The sequence below is a fragment of the Atractosteus spatula genome, chromosome 3 (genome assembly GCF_055471065.1).
Source record: "Atractosteus spatula isolate fAtrSpa1 chromosome 3, fAtrSpa1.hap1, whole genome shotgun sequence".
Taxonomy (NCBI): domain Eukaryota; kingdom Metazoa; phylum Chordata; class Actinopteri; order Semionotiformes; family Lepisosteidae; genus Atractosteus; species Atractosteus spatula.
In genome coordinates, this window is record NC_142708.1 from 67,685,001 (window position 1) to 67,712,998 (window position 27,998).

The following is a 27,998-nucleotide window of genomic DNA, read 5'->3' on the forward strand; positions in this document are numbered from 1 at the left end:
AGGCTGAGAAATAATGCATAAACGCAGAACACCCACATCGAAGTTGTAGAAAAACAGCAGCTACCGAGTCGCCCTTTGAGCATATTAAATTCCACTTCTGAGCTGATTAAACCCCCGAACACACACATACACGACAGACTGACAGGTAAAGACGGGGAAATTTAAACGGGGGGGGGGCAGCAATAATTATCCGTATTTTTACTTACCCGTAAGGCGGCGAGGTCGATGTCGTCTAAGCTTCTGGTAGGCGCGTTTTCAGACATTTTTTTGTCACAACAAAATGAAGTTAAAAATGAAAAAAAAATCCTATGCCGCCTTATCCAGCGTGGATTTTATTTCTGTGCGATAATGCCGGCAGTGGGAGAGAACACCTGCAAGGCAGCTGCGTATAGGGCTGGTCCTCGCTAGGTGAACGCCAGAACGGACATTTAATGGGTAAAATCCCGTACAGTACCAGGAGCTGCGCACCTCCGCCTCGCTGGGTGCGCAGTTAAAAAGCACTGGGGTTGTGCCGGTTCAGCACAAACTTGACAGTGTTGTTGCGGGGCTCCGGAGAGGGGGTGCTCTCACCAAAACACCGAAATAATCGAGCCGTCTCTCGTCTCGTCGCGCAGGTCGGCGGCAGGGAGGGAGGGAGTCGAGATTGCGGACGGCTCGGGGTGAGCGTTCATGTTGGCAAGTCTGCCCTCGTCCTCGGCGGGCACCCCGGACCAGCGAGCAGGCAGATTAACATTTAAAAACGCCGAAACGCCAGTCGGTCGACGGCTCTCGCCCCCTACTCCCCGCCTTCTCTTATATAATCGATACGAGTCGCGGGCGAACGGGTCAGCGAGACGGGCGATTACCAGAAAATTCCAAGTTTTAGAAAATTCAAATCCCCCTTTTTCCCAGGGTAGGGAGAGGTTGAGAAGAGGCAGCTCGCCGTAGCTAATTCACGAAAGCCAAGCCAAGTTTCGCCCTACACTGAATGAGAGACGACTCGTGTTTTTAAAAGTCGTGTTTTACACCAAAACAATCCCAGAACTATTTTTTCTAAATAGCTGGTTCAGCTTTAACCTCCAACTTTCTGCCCGTCTCTCTCGTCCTGCGCTAACAGCCCGGATCGTCGGCCACCGCAGTCTCTCTCCGCCCCGCTCTGCTCTGCTCTCTCTCTCCAGCAGAAGGCGACTTGAAGCTGACAAGGAAGAAGAAAAAAAAAAACAATTCGTCTCTCGAAAACAAAATCCCCCCCAATCGCCGCAAATCCACAGTCCTGCTCCTGCGACCGCCAACAAGCCCCGGCCCTCTTCGTCCGCTCTTGTCCTTCTGCTTCGCCTGCTGTTACTCCAGTGTTGTTTTCCTCGTCTCGTCCGTGCCTCTCTCTTGCAGTCACGAATACACACACACTCTACCCATAGAGCTGTCTGTCGCTCCGTGCCCAGCTCTTCCTGGGTAGGCGAACTACGGCACCTCACCAGGGACAAACCGCGCCGCTTTACAGTCAGGTCCGGTGCGGGCGAGTCCCCATCTCTCCCTCCGCGATCGTATTTTGATGCTGGAGGTGGACGCGTCGTCAATATCAAATTCATAGTCATATGGAATATAGCCACGGCACACTGCTATGCTGCTCTGGACATCAGTCCAAAGACGAGCCACCGCATACATTTCTGGGCTCGGATGAAATTTCCTCGCACGGACAAGTGAAAGGAACTGAATCTCTTTAGTGTTCCACAGAAAGGTCTAGGGTCTTGGTCCAAGTTCAGAAAGTTACTGACCAAATCAACCACGACTGGACAGCAGGAGCGGGCAACTAAAAAGAAGCAAAGACACCAAGAGTGGTGGGTGTCTGGAACAGACAATGCTGCTCTAGAAGCGGATTTCCTGGGATTCCCACAGCAACCACATGAGTAAGCGCGACCAAATGAGCGCCTCTTGTTTGGGACCTTATGTTTACCATGACTGGGAATGCGGACTCGGAATTCAGGGAGGGGGAGAATTTCATTTAGGGGGTAGGGAAAATGGGACAGGACTGGGGGGTGGTTCATGTGAGATTGTCATTTCTTCCTGCTTTTTATCCCTTTGAAGTGCTCAATAAAGTTTTGCTGAAAGCTAAAACGAAAAGCAGCCAATGGAAGAGTCTCAGTCCAGGTGTCACGAGTTGAAAGGCGCCGGGCGGACACACGTTGTCCTCGCTCAAACATGAGCCTAGCGCAAGGTACAGGGCCTCCGCAATGCAGCGGAACGACCGGCCACTGGCAGCACAGGGGAAGACAGAGACTCTCCCCCCTCCCTCCCACAGGAGCAGGAAAAACAGGCCAGGTCAGGGCAGATGAGCTCAGGTGTTTCAGGGGCCTGCAGGACATGAACACTCCCAGAATTCCCACGATGGAGACGGATGGGCTCCGCTCGTGAGGAAGCCCGAGGTGTCTGCGACGCCCTGCGTGAAGCAGGAAGCTCGTGTTGCCGACCATCTGTTTGGCTCTCTGATGTGCCAGTTGCTGAAATGCTGTCAGGCTTGACTCAGCTCTCGGAGTCAGAAGGTGTGGAGGTTTAGTGATAACCCATAACAAAATGCACTGAAAGGTGAAAAGGTGCCTCTCACTCTCATCGGTATAACCAGGTGTGCCAGGCCATGCCAGTGATGCAGCCCGCTGGCTGCACTGTGCACCCCTTTGGCTTTCAACCTGTATTGTCCACTTACCTGTAGCGACATTTTGAGAAGCTATTGTTTCTATTCTGATATATTTCATCTCATTTATACAGCTCAGCATTTCACTGAAGCATCTTGCTCACGGTTACAACAAGCACAATTCATTCTTCAGAGGAGCTTTTAAACCAAACACACATTTGCAAGAAAATTTGTGACTTTATTAAAATTCACCTTTTCAGGTTTCTAGAATATAAAAATGTTAGGGTTTTAAAACAATAGTAAAAAGTTCTTAAAGACCAGAAAAGTTTGATGTGCAGTATTACATTGTAGTGCAGTCATTTAAAGTTTGCATTAAAAATCATCAGTTAAGACCTCTACAAACCATACCTCATTAGAAGTTTAATTAAATTCCAGATTCCACACTGCCTCTCTCTCCCACTGCCTCAGCTCTGACCACCAGCCCATATTGCCTTTCTCTCCCAGTGCCTCAGCTCTGAACACTAGCCCACACTGCCTCTCTCTCTCACTGCCTCAGCTCTGAACACTAGCTCACACTGCCTCCCTCTCTCTCCTAGTGCCTCAGCTCTGAACACTAGCCCACACTGCCTCTCTCTCTCACTGCCTCAGCTTTGAACACTAGCCCACACTGCCTCCCTCTCTCTCACTGCCTCAGCTCTGAACACTAGCTCACACTGCCTCCCTCTCTCTCCTAGTGCCTCAGCTCTGAACACTAGCCCATACTGCCTCTCTCTCCTAGTGCCTCAGCTTTGAACACTAGCCCACACTGCCTCCCTCTCTCTCACTGCCTCAGCTCTGAACACTAGCTCACACTCCCTCTCTCCCAGTGCCTCAGCTCTGAACACTAGCCCACACTGCCTCTCTCTCCCAGTGCCTCAGCTCTGAACACTAGCCCACACTGCCTCTCTCTCCCAGTGCCTCAGCTCTGAACACTAGCCCACACTGCCTCAGCTCTGAACACTAGCTCACACTGCCTCCCTCTCTCTCCCAGTGCCTCAGCTCTGAACACTAGCTCACACTGCCTCTCTCTCCTAGTGCCTCAGCTCTGAACACTAGCTCACACTGCCTCTCTCCCAGTGCCTCAGCTCTGAACACTAGCTCACACTGCCTCTCTCTCCTAGTGCCTCAGCTCTGAACACTAGCTCACACTGCCTCTCTCCCAGTGCCTCAGCTCTGAACACTAGCTCACACTGCATCCCTGTCACTTTCTATCTTCTCATGCCCTTTTTTGCCCTCAAGTTTACAATCTACATTTGTTCCAATTCTTTTTATGTGTGTATACATTTTTTCCCCAATAACAGCATTTTTTAAAAATAAAATCAGCGGTTGCCAGGACAACGGCTGCAAAAGCTGCAGCGACGATGAGTGATTATAATTATAACACTTCGCCACCCCCTTTCCTCCTTCCTCTCACTCCTGTCCTCCTCTCCCCCTTCGCAAAACCCTGATCCATCTCCTGCTAACTGTCTCCATAACAACAGCTCCGTGCATACTGGTGGCACGGTTCTCACTGCCTGACCGAGCGAGAGAGGTACTGTACGCAGAGAGAGAAACAAGCCGCCCACAGACTGCACAGTAACAGTACGCTCTGTTCCTCTCTTCTCTCTCAAACACTTCTCTTAACTGTCTCCCTCTCTGCCAGACAGGACTGCCTGTTACCGCACAACTCTCCCAGTACAGCACAGCACAGTGCAGTAGAGCACAGATCTGTATCCCACAGTACAGCACAGCACAGTGCAGTAGAGCACAGATCTGTATCCCACAGTACAGCACAGCACAGCGCAGTAGAGCACTGATCTGTATCCCACAGTACAGCACAGTACAGTGCAGTAGAGCACAGATCTGTATCCCACAGTACAGCAAAGCACAGTGCAGTAGAGCACAGATCTGTATCCCACAGTACAGCACAGCACAGCGCAGTAGAGCACTGATCTGTATCCCACAGTACAGCACAGCACAGTGCAGTAGAGCACAGATCTGTACCCCACAGTACAGCAAAGTAGATCTGTATCCCACAGTACAGCAAAGCACAGTGCAGTAGAGCACAGATCTGTATCCCACAGTGCAGTAGAGCACTGATCTGTATCCCACAGTGCAGTAGAGCACAGTGCAGTAGAGCACAGATCTGTACCCCACAGTACAGCAAAGTAGATCTGTATCCCACAGTACAGCAAAGCACAGTGCAGTAGAGCACAGATCTGTATCCCACAGTGCAGTAGAGCACTGATCTGTATCCCACAGTGCAGCACAGCACAGTGCAGTAGAGCACAGATCTGTACCCCACAGTACAGCAAAGTAGATCTGTATCCCACAGAACAGCACAGCACAGTGCAGTAGAGCACAGATCTGTATCCCACAGTACAGCACAGCACAGTGCAGTAGAGCACTGATCTGTATCCCACAGTACAGCACAGCACAGTGCAGTAGAGCACAGATCTGTATTCCACAGTGCAGTAGAGCACAGATCTGTATCCCACAGTACAGCAAAGCACAATGCAGTAGAGCACAGATCTGTATCCCACAGTACAGCAAAGCACAGTGCAGTAGAGCACAGATCTGTATCCCACAGTACAGCACAGCACAGCGCAGTAGAGCACTGATCTGTATCCCACAGTACAGCACAGCACAGTGCAGTAGAGCACAGATCTGTATCCCACAGTGCAGTAGAGCACAGATCTGTATCCCACAGTACAGCACAGCACAGTGCAGTAGAGCACAGATCTGTATCCCACAGTACAGCACAGCACAGTGCAGTAGAGCACAGATCTGTATCCCACAGCGCAGTAGAGCACAGATCTGTATCCCACAGTACAGCAAAGCACAGTGCAGTAGAGCACAGATCTGTATCCCACAGTGCAGTACAGCACAGTGCAGTACCGTACAAGGGGGTTTGACAGTAAGTTCATGATGGAGTGCCAATAAAGTACAGGTGAGCTGGGCTGAGTGTCTTTACAGATCTGACTGAACCCTACTATACTTTTACCCTGATATCACTATGACTTTATTGCACTTTACTGTTTAATGTTTTACAATATTACAGAACAGCAAACTACTGCAAGATTTTTTCTGCCTTGATATTTGCAGCATTTTCAAGGGCTGGAATGTTCCTTGAGAATAATTCCCCAGTCTTTTCTAGCTTCTTATCGAGAATCCCTACATTCCAGCAAGTTTTCTCTGTGAAGGTCTTAAAGATGTTTTCTCTTCCATTCATTCCTTGCCAAAAACAGATACCACAAACATCGCGTCGGTGGCTTAAGAAAGGAATTCTACCGCAAACCCATAGGAACACCTCGCTTGGAGCACCGGGAGCCACTGGAAGTGATCACGCCCAGGTCAGGACCAGTGGGGGCGCCTTGTGTCGAGACAGCTGCTGTGTTAGTGTGTGGTGCACTCTGTGCTTGGTGGTGTGTCCCACACCTTTGTTGTTCTAGTTTCAGGGAAGCTTGTTTTGGAAAAGCACATTCCCCCCACCAGCCCCAAACCAGATCTGATCGCCAGCATGAATGGTTTTTTCACCCCGGGCAAATGTTACAGTTGCCAGCGTTGGGAATCTGCACAAAGCTGTATTTGTCGTTAAGAGAAAAGCACGACCGTGGCTCCGTTATAGCTGCTACAGTCCAACATGCCATGGAGAATTAACCCAGCTGGTCAGTCAACTGGAAACAGTGATGACTGATAGACACAGAGGCAGCAGTGAACTCCGCCAAAGAACTTTGATTCCTATAATTTTCGATGCACAAAAGCCTTGTTATTTGCATATAAAAGGTCTGTTTTAATTGTGTCCCCTTTCTACAGTGGGATGCCCTGTTCGAGAGTATCGCATCCTGAAAACTGTGCACTCAGGAGCAAGGAGATGTCCCCAGGTACATCACCGGTGCCAGCAGCAGAGTGCTAACATCACTATCACCCAGCAGAGGGCGCCAAGATCGCCAGTGTCCACCAGCGGGCACAGACCCGCCCGCGCCCCTGCTGATGCAGCTCTCTCGGGTTTATGCTTCCACTGTCCCAGGCTGGGGCAGCGAATCAGACACGGGCGTTTCCTACTCTCTGAGGATGTGAATGCAGTCAGAAAAACCTGTGGCCGTGTTCTGCCTGCACTCCCTCGTGCACCTGCATGCGCCGAGGAGGAGGGCTGAATCAAATCAACTGTCCCCGTGAGTTCGGCGCTGTTTCTGTGACCGCGACTCGAGCGCCAGGCACTGCTTGTTCAAAGTGCCCATGACGAGCTCCCAGCCTGGTCCAGGGAGACATGTTCCTCTTCATTTATACGGGGGCCCAGTTCATAGCTCCTCCATGCACAGGTATCACAACCCATCATGGGTGTCACAGCTGCCACAACCCATCACAGGTGTCCCAGGTGTCACAGCCCATTACAGGTGTCCCAGGTGTCACAGCCCATTACAGGTGTCCCAGGTGTTACAACCTGTTCCCGGTGTCACAAACAGTTCCAGGTTTTGCAACCTGACCCAGTTGTCACAGCCCATCAGCTGCCACAGGTGTCCCAGGTGTTCCAGGTGTCACAACCCGTTCCAGGTGTTACAACCCATCACAGGAGTCACAGGTGTCACCGCCAGTCACAGGTGTCACTGGTGTTACAATCTGTTCCAGGTGTCACAGCCCATCACAGGTGTCACAGCCCATCACAGGTGTTTGGGATAGCACACTAACTTGATGAATTCTCTGGTACTGTCCAGGAAGCGGGAGAGGGCGGACTAGTGCCTTGGACAGGAGATCGGAATGGCCCCGGAAGTGGAGAATATTGCTGCAGTGTGATGCCACCAGGGGAAAGGGAACACTCCCCCCACGCACCCCTGCTATGTCCACACCTCCATAGGGACCATGCGCTCCTTGCTTTTGAGGGGAGGCAGCAGGTACTCCTCACACAGGAAGTTAAGGGGGAAGTGGACCAGGTAACCCCTGACCCCAGCTAGCTCCTCTCTTGCTCTGTCGGGGTCCGTCTCCGCCATCCGCTCCACCGAGACATATTCCCTCAGCATCCGCAGGTTGTGGATCGAGTTAGAGGGGAGAGACCGGAAGACCTGAAAACAGAACAGACAGAAAGGACATTAAGACACAGACATTCTCTCTCTCAGTGCAGTGTTAATGTACTGTAGTGTCCAGTGTGTCTGTATTAACCCCTCTCTCTCTCAGTGCAGTGTTAATGTACTGTAGTGTCCAGTGTGTCTGTATTAACCCCTCTCTCTCTCAGTGCAGTGTTAATGTACTGTAGTGTCCAGTGTGTCTGTATTAACCCCTCTCTCTCAGTGCAGTGTTAATGTACTGTAGTGTCCAGTGTGTCTGTATTAACCCCTCTCTCTCAGTGCAGTGTTAATGGACTGTAGTGTCCAGTGTGTCTGTATTAACCCCTCTCTCTCAGTGCAGTGTTAATGTACTGTAGTGTCCAGTGTGTCTGTATTAACCCCTCTCTCTCAGTGCAGTGTTAATGGACTGTAGTGTCCAGTGTGTCTGTATTAACCCCTCTCTCTCAGTGCAGTGTTAATGGACTGTAGTGTCCAGTGTGTCTGTATTAACCCCTCTCTCTCAGTGCAGTGTTAATGTACTGTAGTGTCCAGTGTGTCTGTATTAACCCCTCTCTCTCAGTGCGGTGTTAATGGACTGTAGTGTCTAGTGTGTCTGTATTAACCCCTCTCTCTCAGTGCAGTGTTAATCTACTGTAGTGTCCAGTGTTACTTCCTGTTCTCCTCTCCCACTCACCATGTCGTAAATGGCAGCGTTCGATTCGGCGATCCTGTTCCACACCCCCTGGAAAAACTCGTCACTGATTGGATCCTGGATGTCGATGCAGGGGTCTGAGTCCGCTGCCAGAAGAACCCTGGACATTAAAACACGACAGCAGGGAAGAGTTACTTCTCCTGTGGTATTACTGCTCTATTCACAAGTATTGGGTGTGGCAGAACCATGGTTATCATCAGCACCAATGCTATAAATGATCTGATAGCACCTTGTAGTCATTGAACATATAAATAATAGCAGGATAAGCACGATTATAAGCATCAATGACCCTGCCCTGTAGCCCAAGCTGGTCAGACCTCAGGAGCTCAGCCCGACCAGGCTTGGTCACTACTGGGGTGGGAGACCACTAAGGAAAACAGGCTGCTGCTGCCAGCGGTGTTGGAGGACCAGGAGGGGGTGCCCTGGGGATGGCAGGGGACAGTGTGTTGTAGTTGAACCATGTTCACTCCATACTACTCAGTCAGTAAAGATCCCAGGACACCGTTTGTAAGAACAGGGCCGTTGACCCTGATGTCCTGGAAATTCCAACCTGAGCTCCCTAATACCTTCCTAAAGTTCCCCCTTAACTCAGCTGGTGCAGCAGTGTCTCCCTCCTCACCCCGATCTGTGTTATCATCATCATCATCCTCATCATCAATTTCAATGGTAAAGAAGAAGCAGACTAAAGAGGAGGAAGAGGAAAGCTGACGAGGACTCCGCACCGGAAGCACTCCTGCCGCATGGCCAGTGCCAGCCGGCCCGCCTGGTACTCCTGGCCGCCCATCAGCGAGGGCACAAGGTCCGTGTCCTCCACCAGCACGGCCAGCTCACTGTCCCGGCTGCCCAGCATGCTGCGGTCATTGATGTTGGCAGAGCCTGGGAGAAAGGAGAGAGGAGGGGGAGAGAGGGGGGAGAAAGGAGAGAGTGAAGAGAGAGAGAGGAGGGGGAGAGGAGAGAGAGGAGGGAGAAAGGAAAGAGTGAAGGGAAAGAGGAGAGAGAGAAGAGAAAGAGGAGGGGGAGAGGAGGGAGAAAGGGAAGAGGGAGAGGAGAGAGGAAAGAGGAGGGGGAGAGGAGAGAGAGGAGGGAGAAAGGCGAGAGGAGCAGGGACAGAGAGAGAGGGGGTGGAGAGAGAGGAGAGAGAAAGGTGAGAGGAGGGGAACAGGGACAGAGAGAGGGGGGGTGGAGGGAGAAATGAGAGAGAGTGAGGAAGGGACAGAGGGAGAAGTTTTTGAAGTATCAGAGGGAAAAGGAGAGAGAAGAATGTATTATAGAGAAAGATACAATGCAGGAAGATTTTAATACAAATGTAACACACAAACACTTTTAACATGCTTTCAATATCCGTACTAGGTGATCGATCAGCTCAGCGATCACACACCCGCCTTCGCGCTGGGCTGCGCTCAGCTGGTGGCTCCTGGCCTGGACTGGCCGCCCGAGGCCCTGGAGTCCGAGCTCCGAGGCCACAGCTTGCCTCCGGCCCGTTTCCAAGCGAGGTGGGACGGAATTATGAAGTCTTCCAGCAGGAGGTGCTGCTGGGTTGGGGGCAGAGAGGGAGGACGGGGTCTCACCGATGATGTAGCGCCGATCATCGGCGATGAGGGTCTTGCTGTGCACGTAGATCAGCTCCGACACCAGAGAGCCAGGAAGCTGGGCGTAGGTTCGGAGACCACACAGAGAGATGTACTGCTTCCACTCATCTTGCACTGAGAGCAAGAAACACAGAGACACAGTCAGACATGCAGAGAGACAGACAGGCAGACAGACGGACATGCAGAGAGATAGACAGGCAGTCAATCAGACACACATAGAGACTGATGGACAGATAGACAGACGGGCAGTCAATCCGATGGGCAGAGAGACAGATGGGCAGGCAGATGGACACGCAGAGAGACAGACGGGCAGTCGGACATACAGAGAGACCCAGAGAGACACACAGAGGGAGACAGACGCACGTGATACAGACCAGTGAAGAGTGTGGGAAGAAGGGGAACTTACTCTTCTCCTTCAGCCGCCCCAGGATAGAGAACTCCCCTCGACACATAGTCCTGCAACAGACCGGGGAGAGACGGGCTCAAGCACAGGACCGTAGCTGTAGACCGTAGGACAGGGCTGCAGAGCAACTGTGTAACACCAATTACCCAAATTTCTATTTAAATGACTGGTTGATTAATCATCTAAACGACCAAGTAATTCACGATAAAGCCAAACTGCTAACCATTCGGCTACCGCAGCAGTGTTAAAGCCCTCTGACCTGTAGGTGAAATGTAAGATCGCCTGCATCGAGGTCCCACCACCACTGCTGATGTCACCCTCGAATCCCGGCAGCAAAGGCACCACGATGTACACCCTGAACACTTTCTTCTCACTGAGAGAGAGAGGGGTTAATACAGACACACTGGACACTACAGTCCATTAACACTGCACTGAGAGAGAGAGGGGTTAATACAGACACACTGGACACTACAGTCCATTAACACTGCACTGAGAGAGAGAGGGGTTAATACAGACACACTGGACACTACAGTCCATTAACACTGCACTGAGAGAGAGGGGTTAATACTGACACACTGGACACTACAGTACATTAACACTGCACTGAGAGAGAGGGGTTAATACAGACACACTGGACACTACAGTCCATTAACACTGCACTGAGAGAGAGAGGGGTTAATACAGACACACTGGACACTACAGTCCATTAACACTGCACTGAGAGAGAGGGGTTAATACTGACACACTGGACACTACAGTACATTAACACTGCACTGAGAGAGAGGGGTTAATACAGACACACTGCACTGAGAGAGAGAGGGGTTAATACAGACACACTGGACACGACAGTGCATTAACACTGCACTGAGAGAGAGAGGGGTTAATACAGACACACTGGACACTACAGTACATTAACACTGCACTGAGAGAGAGGGGTTAATACAGACACACTGGACACTACAGTACATTAACACTGCACTGAGAGAGAGGGGTTAATACAGACACACTGGACACTACAGTACATTAACACTGCACTGAGAGAGAGAGGGGTTAATACAGACACACTGGACACTACAGTACATTAACACTGCACTGAGAGAGAGAGGGGTTAATACAGACACACTGGACACTACAGTACATTAACACTGCACTGAGAGAGAGAGGGGTTAATACAGACACACTGGACACTACAGTACATTAACACTGCACTGAGAGAGAGGGGTTAATACAGACACACTGGACACTACAGTACATTAACACTGCACTGAGAGAGAGAGAGGGGTTAATACAGACACACTGGACACTACAGTCCATTAACACTGCACTGAGAAAGCAGGATTGTGCACAGCAACATCAGAGAGGGCTGAGCAGTGTGTGTGGCCGTAGACAGACCTGTGAGCTCGAAGAATCCTGTCGACTAGGGCATCTCCTATCCTGTTAAACACACTCTTCTCGTCACTGCAGCTGATGAAGAACTGATTCTACACAGAGATGGATTGATACCAAGTAAGCAAAAGTGCATTTGAAGGACTTAAACAAGAGGCATTTCTTTACGCAACGAGTGGTGGGTGTATGGAACAAACTGCCCAGCCATGTGATGAAGCTAATTCCCTACAATCTCCTCAAGAGATGGAAGGATCTCGGGATCACTCAGCTACTATCAACCACACAAGCCAGACGGCCCGCCAGGCTGCCCGCACCTCGATGTAGACGTAGTGCTCGCTGCTCTCGATGGTGTCGATGTAGGCCTTGTGTATAGAACTCTCGCAGGTCCCCGCCGACCAGCGATCCACCGAGCGCAGGATCTGAGGACACAGGGGACAGCCTGTGAGCGGCGCTCCCCAGCGACAGGGAGAAGAAAGGGGAAACGAGCAGGCGGCTGAGCGAGGCCCAGGCTGACAGGAGCCGCTGCAAGCCCTGGCCTGACAGATGGGTTTTCCCCAGGGACTCCAGCGCACAGAGCAGGCTGCAGGACTGGCGGGACCTGGGCCTGTCGTATGTGTGTGCCCACACTGGCACAGTGAATCTGCAGTGCTGTGTGTGTGTGTGGCGTCTGCAGTGCTGTGTATGCAGAGCTGTGTGTGTAGTGTTTGCAGAGCTGTGTGTGTGCTGTGTGTGTACTGTGTGTGTGGTGTTGCTGTGCGCATGGTGTTTGCAGTGCTGTGCGTGTGTGTGTGTCTGCAGTGCTGTGCCTGTCTGTGTGCCTGCAGTGCTGTGCCTGCAGTGCTGTGCCTGTGTGTGTGTGCCTGCAGTGCTGTACCTGTGTGTGTGTGCCTGCAGTGCTGTACCTGTGTGTGTGTCTGCAGTGCTGTGCCTGTGTGTGTGTGCCTGCAGTGCTGTGCCTGTCTGCGTGTGTCTCCAATGCTGTGCCTGTGTGTGTGTGCCTGCAGTGCTGTGCCTGTGTGTGTGCCTGCAGTGCTGTGCCTGTGTGCGTGTGCCTGCAGTGCTGTGCCTGTGTGCGTGTGCCTGTGTGTGTGTGCCTGCAGTGCTGTGCCTGTGTGTGTGTGCCTGCAGTGCTGTGCCTGTGTGTGTGTGCCTGCAGTGCTGTGCCTGTGTGTGTGTGCCTGCAGTGCTGTGCCTGCAGTGCTGTGCCTGTGTGCGTGTGCCTGCAGTGCTGTGCCTGTGTGCGTGTGCCTGCAGTGCTGTGCCTGTGTGCGTGTGCCTGCAGTGCTGTGCCTGTGTGTGTGTGCCTGCAGTGCTGTGCCTGTGTGTGTGTGCCTGCAGTGCTGTGCCTGTGTGTGTGTGCCTGCAGTGCTGTGCCTGCAGCGTGTGTGCCTGCAGCGTGTGTGCCTGCAGTGCTGTGCCTGCAGTGCTGTGCCTGCAGTGTGTGTGTGTGCCTGTGTGTGTGTGTGTACCTGCACTCTGGCACTGCGAGTCTGAGGCACAATGAACGGCAGTGAGTCCGCAGCGCTGTGTGACTTGGGCAGCAGGCAGGGGTAGAAGTTGTCTTTGTATTTGTTCTTGAAGATCTGGAAGAAAGAACAGCACAGTCTCAGATCAGTCTTTGTGTGACTCCTGACCTTAACCATTTGGATGACCTCAAACACACTGGCTGAACTCTACAGTTTAGCTCGTGCCTCGCCCATGCCTACCTTGGTGAAGTTCCAGCGCTGGATGAAGTGACGAGACAAATCTCGAGCCGCCTTCCCATGAACCACTGCGGCCATATCCCGCCATGGCATCCTGGGAACCACAGTGCGGTCAATGTTATCTGAGAGAGAAGGAGAGGAGGAGGAAGGCAGGAGAAGGACAAGATGAAGATGAGAGCAAGAGAAAGAAAAACTGTCACAAACGAGAGGAGGCCATGCAGTCCACCCAGCTCCTTTGGTAGTCAGTAGCTAACTTATTCCAGAATCTTATCCAGCCGTTTATCGAACAAAGCCAGTTTATCAGCTTCAAAAGTACAGCTGGACTCCTTGTACCACACTCCCACCACTCTTTGTGCAAAGAGGTATCTCCTGTTCTCAGTTTCCATGTGGGTCTTGTTTCACCTTTGATTTTGAAGATGTCCTCTGTGTTGACTTAGTCAATACTCTTAATAATAATTCCTTACACTTATCCAGCGCTTTTCTAGACACTCCATCAGAGCGCTTTACAGGCGATGGGGACTCCCCTCCTTCTCCACATATGTGCAGCCCCACCTGGATGATGCAACAGCAGCCATAGTGCACCAGTACTCTCTCCACACACCAGCTCTCAGTGGGGAGAACAGAGTAATGAAGCCAGTTCAGAGAGGGGGATTATTAGGAGCCCATAACTGGTAAAGGCCAGGGGGAAATTTGCCAGGACACCGGGGTTACACCCCTACTCTTTTCGAGAAACGCCCTGGAATTTTTAATGACCACAGACAGTCAGGACCTCGGTTTTAAGTTTTACATCTCATCCGAAAGACGGCGTCTTTTTTACAGTATAACATCCCCATCACTATGCTGTGGCATTAGGACCCACACAGACCACAGGGTGAGTGCCCCCTACTGGTCCCACTAACACCTCTTCCAGCAGCAACCTTAGCTTTCCCAGGAGGTCTCCCATCCAGGTACTGGCCAGGCTCACACCTGCTGAGCTTCAGGGGGTAGCCAGGTGCGAGTTACAGGGTGATAAAGTTGCTGGGGTGAAAGGTCACAAGCCTCCTATAATGGGCAGGGGGGGTAAGTGGGGGCCGCCATGCCTGGGCTGGGGAGGACCCGAGAGAGGACCGGAGGCTGCGGAGGCTCTAAAGGGCTGAGGTTGGGCCTGTACCAGTGCCAAAACAAAAGGGAGGATGGGATACGGAGTGGAACTGGCGTGGGAAGCAGGAAGGGGCAGGGCAGGGTGCGGACAGTGCTTCAGGGAGCTGGAGAGGCTCCCAGTGTCTGCACTGGCAGCTCCGAGCTGTCCCTGCGAGGGACGAGGGCTGCCCCAGGCGGGCGTCCCAACCCTGACCCAGCAGTGCTGACTGGAGGACAGGGAGCAGCAGCGGTCTGGTTACCCTCAAAGGGCCGGTCCAGCTGGACCCAGTCCTTGGTGATGAAGTTGCTGTAGTCCTTGCCCAGCCACAGCCGGGTGTTGTCAGTGAGGTCTTCTGGGCTGACCTGCCGCTGATCCGAAACACTGCCCTGTGTCTCAGGCACAGGGTTAGACTCACCGGGCGAATCAACCACATCACCACTCTGAGAGAGAGAGAGAGACGCACAGAGGTTACTACACACTGGACACTACAGTCCACTAACACTGCACTGAGAGAGAGGGGTTAATACAGACACACTGGACACTACAGTACATTAACACTGCACTGAGAGAGAGGGGTTAATACAGACACACTGGACACTACAGTCCATTAACACTGCACTGAGAGAGAGAGGGGTTAATACAGACACACTGGACACTACAGTACATTAACACTGCACTGAGAGAGAGGGGGGTTAATACAGACACACTGGACACTACAGTCCACTAACACTGCACTGAGAGAGAGAGGGGTTAATACAGACACACTGGACACTACAGTCCATTAACACTGCACTGAGAGAGAGGGGTTAATACAGACACACTGGACACTACAGTCCACTAACACTGCACTGAGAGAGAGGGCTTAATACAGACACACTGGACACTACAGTACATTAACACTGCACTGAGAGAGAGGGCTTAATACAGACACACTGGACACTACAGTCCATTAACACTGCACTGAGAGAGAGAGGGGTTAATACAGACACACTGGACACTACAGTCCATTAACACTGCACTGAGAGAGAGGGGTTAGTACAGACACACTGGACACTACAGTACATTAACACTGCACTGAGAGAGAGAGGGGTTAATACAGACACACTGGACACTACAGTACATTAACACTGCACTGAGAGAGAGGGGTTAATACAGACACACTGGACACTACAGTACATTAACACTGCACTGAGAGAGAGAGGGGTTAATACAGACACACTGGACACTACAGTCCATTAACACTGCACTGAGAGAGAGAGGGGTTAATACAGACACACTGGACACTACAGTCCATTAACACTGCACTGAGAGAGAGAGGGCTTAATACAGACACACTGGACACTACAGTACATTAACACTGCACTGAGAGAGAGGGCTTAATACAGACACACTGGACACTACAGTACATTAACACTGCACTGAGAGAGAGGGGTTAATACAGACACACTGGACACTACAGTCCATTAACACTGCACTGAGAGAGAGGGCTTAATACAGACACACTGGACACTACAGTCCATTAACACTGCACTGAGAGAGAGGGGTTAATACAGACACACTGGACACTACAGTCCATTAACACTGCACTGAGAGAGAGGGGTTAATACAGACACACTGGACACTACAGTCCATTAACACTGCACTGAGAGAGAGGGGTTAATACAGACACACTGGACACTACAGTCCATTAACACTGCACTGAGAGAGAGGGGTTAATACAGACACACTGGACACTACAGTACATTAACACCGCACTGAGAGAGAGGGGTTAATACAGACACACTGGACACTACAGTCCATTAACACTGCACTGAGAGAGAGGGGGGTTAATACAGACACACTGGACACTACAGTCCATTAACACTGCACTGAGAGAGAGGGGGGTTAATACAGACACACTGGACACTACAGTCCATTAACACTGCACTGAGAGAGAGGGGGGTTAATACAGACACACTGGACACTACAGTACATTAACACTGCACTGAGAGAGAGGGGTTAATACAGACACACTGGACACTACAGTCCATTAACACTGCACTGAGAGAGAGGTTAATACAGACACACTGGACACTACAGTCCATTAACACTGCACTGAGAGAGAGGGGGGTTAATACAGACACACTGGACACTACAGTCCATTAACACTGCACTGAGAGAGAGGGGGGTTAATACAGACATGCTGCACAGTCTAGTACACACTTTACCTGCTGGTCTGCTGCCTTACTGGCTGTCAGCATGTTCCCCAGGTCTGCCAGCCTATAGTGTTTGTCATCCCACCTCCCATAGGCCAGGTCAATCCCGCCCACAAAGGCCACCGATTGGTCAATGGCCACCATCTTCTCATGATGCGCCCAGAGGAAGACTATGGAGGAAACGTGATCGGGGTGGCGCATCACCTGAGAGAGAGAGGGGCACACATCCATGACTCTTTCTCATTCACTGGCACATCAGCAATGGGAGTGTGTGGAAAATATCGGGATCCATTTCCTTCATTCATTCATTTATGGATGAAGGTTAACGATCGTTCATTAGTATCCGAGGAGAAGAATCCCGGGATCAGCGAGGAAGATATGGAGGGGTCTCTGCCCTTCACCTTGATATTGGGGTGCATGTTCATGAGCTTCCTCTTGCTGTAGTCACTGTTGATGCCCAGGGCCAGCTCCACCTCCTTGTACAGCAGGACACACACTTTCACTCCCTGTTCCTGCAGGGGGCGACAGACACAGGCTGTGCACTCCAGCATCTCACTTTCCTCTTTTCTCCTCCCCAATGACACTTCAGGAATAATTCTTTAGGGGAGTGTTACTGTACCTCAACTCGTTTTGTAAACAGCTGGGTATACAGCTGCCTTCAGCCCCCTATTAGTATGACACAGAACCAGTCCACCCTGCTGCCTGCCTTATTGTAACCCCAGCATAAACACAACTGAAAAACACGTTTGCATAAAGAAAACTCCCTAATCCCCCCATCTGAGCCCAACACCAGCCTGACTCTATCCCCATGTCAATGCATCCCCAGCCCAACCCCAGTCTGTCCTAGCACCTGACCCCAGTCCGACCCAGAGCCCAACCCCAGTCTGTCCTAGCACCTGACCCCCGTTCGACCCAGAGCCCAACCCCAGTCTGTCCAAGCACCTGACCCCAGTCCGACCCAGAGCCCAACCGCAGTCTGTCCTAGCACCTGACCCCAGTCCGACCCAGAGCCCAACCCCAGTCTTTCCTAGCACCTGACCCCAGTCCGACCCAGAGCCCAACCCCAGTCTGTCCTAGCACCTGACCCCAGTCCGACCCAGAGCCCAACACCAGTTTGACCCCAGTCTGACCCAGAGCCCAACCCCAGTCTGTCCTAGCACCTGACCCCAGTCTGACCCAGAGCCCAACCCCAGTCTGTCCTAGCACCTGACCCCAGTCCGACCCAGAGCCCAACCCCAGTCTGTCCCCAGTCCGACCCAGAGCCCATCACCAGTTTGACCCCAGTCCGACTAAAAGCCCAACTCCAATCTGACCCGTGAGATCCAGACCCCAAAACTAATCTGACCCTGATCTGACCCCACACCAGCCTAATCATTAAACTATCCCAGCATCTAACCCAGTCTGTCCCAGAGCCTGACCCCAGTGTGACACCTGTCTGTCAGGGTCTGACTCCAGTGTGACACCTGTCTGTCCCAGAGCCTGACCCCAGTGTGACACCTGTCTGTCCCAGAGCCTGACCCAAGTGTGACCCCAGTGTGACACCTGTCTGTCCCAGAGCCTGACCCCAGTGTGACCCCAGTGTGACACCTGTCTGTCCCAGAGCCTGACCCCAGTGTGACCCCAGAAGTTCTTACCGCTTTACGCTTTAAGATCTGGTCTAGGCGCCAGTAGTGGCTGGTAGCTGGGCGCTTCAGGTAGATCTCAGGACTGAGCCTGGAGAGGCCAGAGGAAGGAAGTGAGACTGACCAGCACACAGACCGACACCGTCAGGCCAGCGACAGCCTGTGTATGAAACTGCTGTACGGTAAACAGTGTGCAGTGCATGCAGAGCACAGCATGAAGAAAGAGTGACTTCACTCACCACCAGTCTGTGATGAAGATTTCCTCTCTCGCCTGCTCCAGAGACTGGGCAACATCAGCAAAATACTCCCTGCCATTGATGTACCTGCCAATACACACAACGCCATCACACACCACACAATCACACACAATACTCTCACACGCCACCGACACACACCACAGCCACGCACACCACCGACACACACCACAGCCACGCACACCACTGACACACACCACACGATCGCACACAATACCCTCACACGCCACAGACACACACCACTGACACACATAACGCAATTACACACCACACAATCGTACACCACTGACAAACACCACAGCCACACACCTCTAACAAACACAACGCCATCACACACCACACAATTGCACACCACTGACAAACACCACAGCCACGCACACCACTGACACACACTACACCCTCGCTCACCAGTGACACACCCCACACCATCACACACCTGTGAAACACACCACTGACACACACCCCACCATCGGAAACAATACCCTCACACGCCACCACACACCACTGATGGGTCATCTGTATACCCACTACTACCATCCCTCTTCCCCCTCCCTCTCCCCATCTCCCCTTCACCGATCTCTCACCATCTGGCGAGCGTGTCCTCGCGGGGCGGGGCGAAGCTGTCGAACCGGTGTGTCTGCAGGAATTCGCAGGGCTCCGACAGCCTGTGGATCTCATGGCTCCACCACTGCGCCTGCCTGTAGCTGCTGCACTTGATGACCAGTGTCCTGCAGGGGGCAGCAGAGTGACAGGAAGTCAACACAAACAGTGCACAGACTCGGCTGAGCAGCGAGAGAGCACTCCTACGTGCGCAGGGTGTGTCAGTGCACACACAGACTGAGCACTGACAGAGAGCACTCCTAGTCCTGATACACTGACACTGTGTCAGGTTCTACTTGTGTTAGTGTCAGACAGTGAGTACCAGTGTGTATTAGTGCATAAAAAGTAAAGTACCTGGTAAAGTTCTGGATACACACTCCATACTTTGTATCGGTGTAACAGCGGCCCACTTGAACTTTGAACTCAGGGTCAAAGAGCAGCACAAAAGAGATGACCCCTGCTTCCGGCTTCATGTAGAGGAGAAATGAGTCTTTAACAACCAGCCAACTGAAAGAGAGAGGGGGGGGTTAGTACACACACTTAATACAGACACACTGGACACTACAGTACATTAACACTGCACTGAGAGAGAGGGGTTAATACAGACACACTGGACACTACAGTCCATTAACACTGCACTGAGAGAGAGAGGGGTTAATACAGACACACTGGACACTACAGTACATTAACACTGCACTGAGAGAGAGGGGTTAATACACACACACTGGACACTACAGTACATTAACACTGCACTGAGAGAGAGGGGTTAATACAGACACACTGGACACTACAGTCCACTAACACCGCACTGAGAGAGAGAGGGGTTAATACAGACACACTGGACACTACAGTCCATTAACACTGCACTGAGAGAGAGAGGGGTTAATACAGACACACTGGACACTACAGTCCATTAACACTGCACTGAGAGAGAGGGGTTAATACAGACACACTGGACACTACAGTCCATTAACACTGCACTGAGAGAGAGGGGTTAATACAGACACACTGGACACTACAGTACATTAACACTGCACTGAGAGAGAGAGGGGTTAATACAGACACACTGGACACTACAGTCCACTAACACCGCACTGAGAGAGAGGGGGGTTAATACAGACACACTGGACACTACAGTCCATTAACACTGCACTGAGAGAGAGAGGGGTTAATACAGACACAATGGACACTACAGTCCATTAACACTGCACTGAGAGAGATAGAGGGGTTAATACAGACACACTACTGAGTGAAGGACAGACGCCCTCTCTCACCGGCGGGACCAGCGGTAACAGAACTGGTGGTGGCCGAAGCAGTTGAGCCCCAGGATGCGGTGACCTCCCGACCTTTTCAGGATAAAGCCCTCCCTAGAACAGACAGACAGAGTGACCAGCAGGTCGGCAGCCTTCTACACCGCTTCATTCAGCACAGGATCGCGGGGGACCGGAGCCCACCCCAGCAAGCAACGGGCACGAGCCGGGCGCACTCTGCACGGGGCGCCTCTGCAGTCTCTCTTACGAAATGAACACCAAGGGGGAGAAATCAGGTCTCAAACCACACTCTCGCGTAGGCACGTCTTCCGAGCAAACCGAACTTTCGGGAGTCCTGGTTCCTGGTTTTCAGCAGGGCGAAATCGGGCTGGTAGTCTTTCAGCGCTTTGGACGCCGAGGACAGAGAACAGCTTGAGAGGAGACGCTTCACGTTCCAATTCACCGTCTGCCTCTCCGACCAAACCCTCACCCTGCCACAGGGGCGGCGCCGTTGTGCTCCAAGCCGAGAATGTCACAGCCAGCTCTGAACGTACCCCCGGCAAGCCGCTGCTCAGCTGTGGTCACTGGGGTCTAGTGCCACAGCACAGGGCGGACTGGGTGAGCACTTCCCGTTTCAGTGAGCACTTCCTCTTTCGATGAGAGCCCAGGACTGCGATGCAGCCTACATCTGACTATCGGTCTGGAATGATCACTGTGGAGCCCTGCCCTAAGAGCACACAAGGACAGACAGACGGGAGGCAGGCAGGAGAGGGAACGGGAGAAGGGAGAGGAGGACAGATGGGAGGCGAGCAGCAGAGGGAACGAGAGAAGGGAGAGGAGGACAGACAGGAGACAGGCAGCAGAGGGAACAGGAGAAGGGAGAGGAGGACAGATGGGAGGCGAGCAGCAGAGGGAACGAGAGAAGGGAGAGGAGAACAGACAGGAGACAGGCAGCAGAGGGAACAGGAGAAGGGAGAGGAGGACAGATGGGAGGCGAGCAGCAGAGGGAACGAGAGAAGGGAGAGGAGGACAGACAGGAGACAGGCAGCAGAGGGAACGAGAGAAGGGAGAGGAGGACAGACGGGAGACGGGCAGCAGAGGGAACGGGAGGACAGACAGTAGTAGCTACGGCGTGCGGTGTTGCTTCGGCTGTCTGACTTGACTTACAGGCCTTTTGGTCCCAGATCCCCGACGAAGGACAGAGGGCTGACGTCTAGGAACTCCAGCTGTTGTGCGGGCACAGACACACAGGACACGTGCTGTCAGTCACTCTGTAGAGCTCAGGCCTAGACTGTTAATAGACTGAGCATCTGGCTGTGTCGGAGTCTCCTGCAGCTGACCCTGGCAATACCATCTCCACACCAGGCTCTTCCCTGAGCTCACTGTGCTTTACTACACTTTACTTCACATCTACCACAGTTTCACAGTAATACCATCCTCATACCAGATGATCTCACTGTGCTTTACTACACATCTACCGACTGCACATTTACTGTGTGGTACTGCACTGTACTATGCAACTTACTCTGATTTCACTAGACTTTACCAAACTGTACTGTGTTTTTACCCGATGTCACTGGGCTTTACCACACTGTACAGTACTTTCACCCTGATTTCACTGGGTTTTATTGCACTGTACTGTGCTTTATCTCTGATTTCACTGCTGTCCTGCACTCTTCTGTGCTTTTACCCTGATTTAACTGAGCTTTACTATACTTAACTGCGGTTTCACTGCATGCCACAAGTTCCTGTAAGGAGTGGCTGTGTGACACTACACATCTCCCAGTCTGCACGAGAGAGCCATTCTCTTCCCGCGTGTCTGCTGTTCCCCAGTCTCTCACCATCCCATGATAGTTCCTGCAGAAGCTGTTCTCTAGTAACACATTCAGGTAGTCTTCCAGGAGCTTCTGCAAATAAAAGAACAGAAAGATTGGGAATGTTAATTGGAAGACAAGCTGGACTGAGTGTCTTTACAGTCTCTCCAGATCTGATGGTGATGAGTGTGAATGTGAAGATACAGATGATCAGACTGAGTGTCTTTACAGTCTCTCCAGATCTGATGGTGATGAGTGTGAATGTGAAGATACAGATGAGCTGGACTGAGTGTCTTTACAGTCTCTACAGATCTGATGGTGATGAGTGTGAATGTGAAGATACAGATGAGCTGGACTGAGTGTCTTTACAGTCTCTACAGATCTGATGGTGATGAGTGTGAATGTGAAGATACAGATGAGCTGGACTGAGTGTCTTTACAGTCTCTACAGATCTGATGGGGATGAGTGTGAATGTGAAGATACAGATGATCAGACTGAGTGTCTTTACAGTCTCTACAGATCTGATGGTGATGAGTGTAAATGTGAAGATACAGATGAGCTGGACTGAGTGTCTTTACAGTCTCTCCAGATCTGATGGTGATGAGTGTGAATGTGAAGATACAGATGAGCTGGACTGAGTGTCTCCCCCACCCCACCCAGCTATCGGCCCTGGGTTCGAGCCAGCCCCAAGGGCGGCGGGGTGGCGGGAGTCTCGTACCGGCTTGCTGGAAGCCCGTCTCGCTCGGTCCGCGCTGTGCAGGGTGGGCAGCTCGTCCGTCATGGTGCCCAGCTGCTGCCTCTCCGCGGCAAACCTGCAGGGACACAGGGAGAGGCGAGGTCAGGGGGACCCCAGGACCCACAACCCGCATCACGTCATCACGCCAGAGTCACCCTCCGTGTGACTGCCGCCAGTGGCAGAAACAAGTATTTCACGTGTGTCACCATGAACCACCATGCAATTAAGTGAAACAGACATATAATTCGAGTGTATCAAAAGTGTTTACATCCAGTAAACCACCACAGGGCTTCCCTCAGCAGTCTCTTGTTTAAGGATACGTGCGAGTGTTCTCGTGTTACAGTGACTCTGTTCACTGAACAGTGCAGGCACAGACACTCTCTCGGTCGCCCCCAGCTGCTGCCCTTGCACAGCGCAGCACTAACACAGTCTCACTGTGCCCATTTATCGCAGCACTGCGTGACAATGAACGCTCGCCCTGGATGGGCAGGATAACTGTGCCCTGTGCTGGCCTCACCTGCCCAGGGGCAGGAAGTTCACCATCAGCTTGTGGCTGTGCAGGTCGCGGTGCAGCTCCTGGAAGTGGCGGTACTTCCTCTTCACCGTCCAGGTGAACCGGCCGTGAGTCAGGCGCACTGTGTACAGAGTGCTGACCCGCACCTGAGAGAGACAGAGGGGTTAATACACACACACAGCCGCACCCGAGAGAGACAGAGGGGTTAATATACACACATGCAGACAGCCGCACCCAAGAGAGAGACAGAGGGGTTCATACACACACGCAGACAGCCGCACCCGAGAGAGAGACAGAGGGGTTAATACACACACGCAGACAGCCGCACCCGAGAGAGAGACAGAGGGGTTAATACACACACGCAGACAGCCGCACCCGAGAGAGAGACAGAGGGGTTAATACACACACGCAGACAGCCGCACCCGAGAGAGAGACAGAGGGGTTAATACACACACGCAGACAGCCGCACCCGAGAGAGACAGAGGGGTTCATACACACACGCAGACAGCCGCACCCGAGAGAGACAGAGGGGTTCATACACACATGCAGACAGCCGCACCCGAGAGAGACAGAGGGGTTCATACACACACGCAGACAGCCGCACCCGAGAGAGACAGAGGGGTTAATACACACACGCAGACAGCCGCACCCGAGAGAGAGACAGAGGGGTTAATACACACACGCAGACAGCCCCACCCGAGAGAGAGACAGAGGGGTTAATACACACACGCAGACAGCCGCGCCCGAGAGAGAGACAGAGGGGTTAATACACACACGCAGACAGCCGCACCCGAGAGAGAGAGAGGGGTTTGTACCCTATGGCCTCAGTGACAAAAGTCTAATCTCCTAGGTCACCAGTATCCCTCACCTCACTGGTTACTAAAACCTCTGAGCAGCCAGTGAAAAACAAGACAGTGGCACAGATACAGGACCAGTTAGACCCATCTCAGATTGCTTACAGGGCAGGTAGGGCTGGAGAAGATGCTACAATATCCCTTCTTAACCTCACCCTTCTCCGGCTTCACACTAGCCTGCTGCTCGTAGATTTCTCTCCAGCAATTAAGCAGTATTGACTGGGAACTAAGCCATTGTCTAATCTTGGTCTTGATCTTAATCAAGTCAGCTGGATCAGTGATGTGCTTACAGATGAAACTTAGAGGGTAACAATGCCCCATCTAACAGGCTGTATTCTTCCACTGGTTCCCCCAAGGATGTGTCATCTCTCCTTACTTTGTCCTGCACACACATGACTGCAAGATTCCTCACCACTCCAGACCCATAATGAAACCTGCAGACGGCTCTGTTATTATTAGCCGGTTGGCTGCAGAAGTGTGGAGCCACAGGCCAGCTGCAAAGGAGCCACTTGGGGAGAACAAAACTATTTGAAGTGGAATGTCTCCAGGACCACAGACAGGGCAAGTGATTGCAAGGAGACGCCCACTCAAACCTACATCAGGAGTGGAGGAGACGGCAGGTAAGTGTTTATTGACTGTTCTAGACTGCAAGCTCGACTGGGGCAGACATCAACTGTGTCCCAAGGAAAGGGGGCAACAGAGCCTTTTTCTTAAGGCACCTGAAATATTTTAAGGCTGATAATCCGTTGTGTCTTTTATAGAATCTGCTTTAGCTGTAGCACTGAGCTGCTGGTTTGGGAAGCTCTAAAGAGTAAGAACAAACTGGAGATATTGTCAAGCTGCCATGCTCACTGGTGCTCCATGTCTATCAGTGACGAGTTCTGCACAAAGCATATTGCATCGTAGAGGACCTCGCGCGCCTTTTATTTAAGGAAATCCAATTAGTTCCCTCAGAACCCAGAATTACACTTCCCAATATAAAGTTTCAGTTCACATTTATAGCTGCGACCGTAACCCTGCGGTTCTCCGGTTCCTGTATGTGTAATTGTTTTGTTCTTCATACTGTCCGCTGCTGTATAACTAATCGCCCCTTGGGGATAATAAAGACTCCATCTTGGTCTGACCCGTCCGTACTGCTCATCTGAAATCCTGCCCGTCTGTCATTCGCACATCAGAGTACATTCCAAGGCCTGGGAGGTGGAGGCTGTCATGACCTGGGACTCTTTTTGTGTCAGATCTACGGCGCTGCATGCAGGTAGCAGGAAGTCAGAGCTGAAGTGCGAGCAGGGAGCGTAGGCTGCAGAGGAACAGGCAAAGGTTTATCCCAAGCACTCCTTTCCAATCCATTCCTTCCTGCATGGAATAAGCCTTTGCCTGTTCCAAAGCTCTGTACTGGCCTACACAAGGCTAGGGTCAGCCCAGCCTGGAGGCTCGGGACTCCCCGTGTGAGCAGGAAGCTCCAGCCACACACGCTAGCCGGGCTGAACGGGCTCGGGGCAGGAGGCTTGCTCTCGCACGTCTGAGAGGCGGGACGTCGCTCACCTTGGAGCGCGTGGTGTGGCGCTCCGTGCTGTCCACCTTGCAGGTGACGGGCGTGTCCCGCAAGAGCAGCGGCACCCCCTTCTCTCTCACCGCCTGCAGGTGGTGGATCACCAGGAACGGCCGCTCGTCTGGGCGAAACAGGGCAGAGGTCACACAGGGCAGGCTGGGATCTGTAGTTCTCGTGCCTGGTGCATGATGGGCTTTGTAGTCTTGTGTCCTTCTGGGCTACACGCATGATGCAATTGGCTAGATTATAGGCCCTCTCCCCCGGGTTACTCAGGACTTTAAACTCGTGTAAATGTAACTCAACTATACCATAAAACAGAGTTAAGGAGAACAAGTGCATAGGGGCAGGTGGTGTGGGGAGTTCCTCCACAGAAGGAATGGCGTGAAGTCCAGGTGAACACCACCAGGGCTGCGCCTGGCCCTTCAGCCTCTGTGCCGTCACACCTGGGAAACCTCTGCGGCAGCTTCTGTTTACAGGCCAAACCGTAGCCCTTATTGCAACTGTCACTTGCGCTTCCCCGACTCCGCTGTGCGCTAGAATGTCATTAAACGTGCTCTTGCTGTAGGAGTATGCTGACCTGGCACTTTTCTTCTAATTATAGGGTTTTAAAGCCCTTCTGCTGTTCTCTCTACCCGCAGCCCCCCACACCTCCGCCTTCAGTGACTAGCACGCACACGCCCGCTGTCTTCCAGTGACTGGGAAACCCTGCTGAGGCTCCGCTCTGCTCTCCTGTCCCTCCTTGTCTTGCCAACACAGCAAGACTTGCAGTCTCAGACTTGAAGAGTTACCCAGGGAGAGTGTGTATACCAGTTCTTAATGATCTCCGTACTCCTTCATTTCTTTTCTACGTTCTAAAACATTTTACTTTCCACCCCCTACAGCCAACATAATACATGCTGGCATCTGTGTACCCATTCCTACCCCAGCAGGTACATGCTGGCATCTGTGTACCCAGCGGGTACACACCAGGATCTGTATTCTCATTCCTACCCCAGCGGGTACACACCAGGATCTGTATTCTCATTTCTACCCCAGCAGGTGCATGCTGGGATCTGTGGACCCATTCCTACCCCAGCGGGTGCATGCTGGGATCTGTGTACCCATTCCTACCCCAGCGGGTACCAGGATCTGTATTCTCATTTCTACCCCAGCAGGTGCATGCTGGGATCCGTGGACCCATTCCTACCCCAGCGGGTGCATGCTGGGATCCGTGTACCCATTCCTACCCCAGCGGGTGCATGCTGGGATCTGTATTCTCATTTCTACCCCAGCAGGTGCATGCTGGGATCTGTATTCTCATTTCTACCCCAGCAGGTGCATGCTGGGATCTGTGGACCCATTCCTACCCCAGCGGGTGCATGCTGGGATCCGTGTACCCATTCCTACCCCAGCGGGTGCATGCTGGGATCCGTGTACCCATTCCTACCTCAGCGGGTACATGCTGGGATCTGTATTCTCATTTCTACCCCAGCAGGTGCATGCTGGGATCTGTATTCTCATTTCTACCCCAGCAGGTGCATGCTGGGATCTGTATTCTCATTTCTACCCCAGCAGGTGCATGCTGGGATCTGTGTACCCATTCCTACCCCAGCGGGTGCATGCTGGGATCTGTGTACCCATTCCTACCCCAGCGGGAGCATGCTGGGATCTGTGTACCCATTCCTACCCCAGCGGGTGCATGCTGGGATCTGTGTACCCATTCCTACCCCAGTGGGTGCATGCTGGGGGATGTAGTCCCAGCGGCTCCATGCCTCACCTGTGGCCTCTCGGAGGCAGTCCAGCTCATCCTCGGAGATTGGCAGATCATCTCTGTGCAATCGCCTTGTGAGCTCTGTCGCCTGCGTCGCCTCCACCACGTCCTCCTCTGAAGAAGCCATGGTACTAAGGCCCCTTCTCCAACCTCTGATCACTCAGCTGGAAAAGTTTAAAACCAGACACCTGAACATTGTATGGCTTTTTATCTAATTGTTGGGATGAAAAGACCCAAATACAATTGAATTCAAGCCTGTCTTGCTCATGTTTCTGGCTG

General features: G+C 52.3%; 2 protein-coding genes across 7 annotated transcripts in view; both read right to left on the bottom strand.

Moving 5' to 3' along the window:
* mink1 (misshapen-like kinase 1) overlaps nucleotides 1-1,393 on the bottom strand; it is a 52,263-nt gene extending 50,870 nt beyond the window's left edge. For all 3 annotated transcript variants that reach the window (XM_088910078.1, XM_088910076.1, XM_088910075.1), the window contains exon 1: nucleotides 207-1,393. In XM_088910078.1, coding sequence (XP_088766204.1) covers nucleotides 207-263 — 57 coding nt within the window. In that variant the 5' untranslated portion in view covers nucleotides 264-1,393. The remainder of the gene's footprint in view (nucleotides 1-206) is intronic.
* A 1,432-nt stretch (nucleotides 1,394-2,825) lies between these two features.
* The window catches only part of pld2 (phospholipase D2), a 30,295-nt gene continuing 5,122 nt past the window's right edge, over nucleotides 2,826-27,998 (bottom strand). For all 4 annotated transcript variants that reach the window (XM_088910082.1, XM_088910081.1, XM_088910083.1 and 1 more), the window contains 24 exons: nucleotides 27,726-27,883; nucleotides 25,963-26,090; nucleotides 23,570-23,712; nucleotides 23,035-23,128; nucleotides 22,344-22,409; nucleotides 21,670-21,728; nucleotides 20,527-20,619; nucleotides 19,607-19,759; nucleotides 19,237-19,380; nucleotides 18,638-18,721; nucleotides 18,411-18,489; nucleotides 17,178-17,288; nucleotides 16,789-16,980; nucleotides 14,841-15,021; nucleotides 13,465-13,583; nucleotides 13,228-13,341; nucleotides 12,073-12,177; nucleotides 11,765-11,853; nucleotides 10,632-10,745; nucleotides 10,376-10,425; nucleotides 9,949-10,083; nucleotides 9,103-9,256; nucleotides 8,363-8,480; nucleotides 2,826-7,686 (listed from right to left, as the gene is read on the bottom strand). In XM_088910082.1, coding sequence (XP_088766208.1) covers nucleotides 7,462-7,686; nucleotides 8,363-8,480; nucleotides 9,103-9,256; nucleotides 9,949-10,083; nucleotides 10,376-10,425; nucleotides 10,632-10,745; nucleotides 11,765-11,853; nucleotides 12,073-12,177; nucleotides 13,228-13,341; nucleotides 13,465-13,583; nucleotides 14,841-15,021; nucleotides 16,789-16,980; nucleotides 17,178-17,288; nucleotides 18,411-18,489; nucleotides 18,638-18,721; nucleotides 19,237-19,380; nucleotides 19,607-19,759; nucleotides 20,527-20,619; nucleotides 21,670-21,728; nucleotides 22,344-22,409; nucleotides 23,035-23,128; nucleotides 23,570-23,712; nucleotides 25,963-26,090; nucleotides 27,726-27,846 — 2,871 coding nt within the window. In that variant the 5' untranslated portion in view covers nucleotides 27,847-27,883 and the 3' untranslated portion in view covers nucleotides 2,826-7,461. The remainder of the gene's footprint in view (nucleotides 7,687-8,362; nucleotides 8,481-9,102; nucleotides 9,257-9,948; nucleotides 10,084-10,375; nucleotides 10,426-10,631; nucleotides 10,746-11,764; nucleotides 11,854-12,072; nucleotides 12,178-13,227; nucleotides 13,342-13,464; nucleotides 13,584-14,840; nucleotides 15,022-16,788; nucleotides 16,981-17,177; nucleotides 17,289-18,410; nucleotides 18,490-18,637; nucleotides 18,722-19,236; nucleotides 19,381-19,606; nucleotides 19,760-20,526; nucleotides 20,620-21,669; nucleotides 21,729-22,343; nucleotides 22,410-23,034; nucleotides 23,129-23,569; nucleotides 23,713-25,962; nucleotides 26,091-27,725; nucleotides 27,884-27,998) is intronic.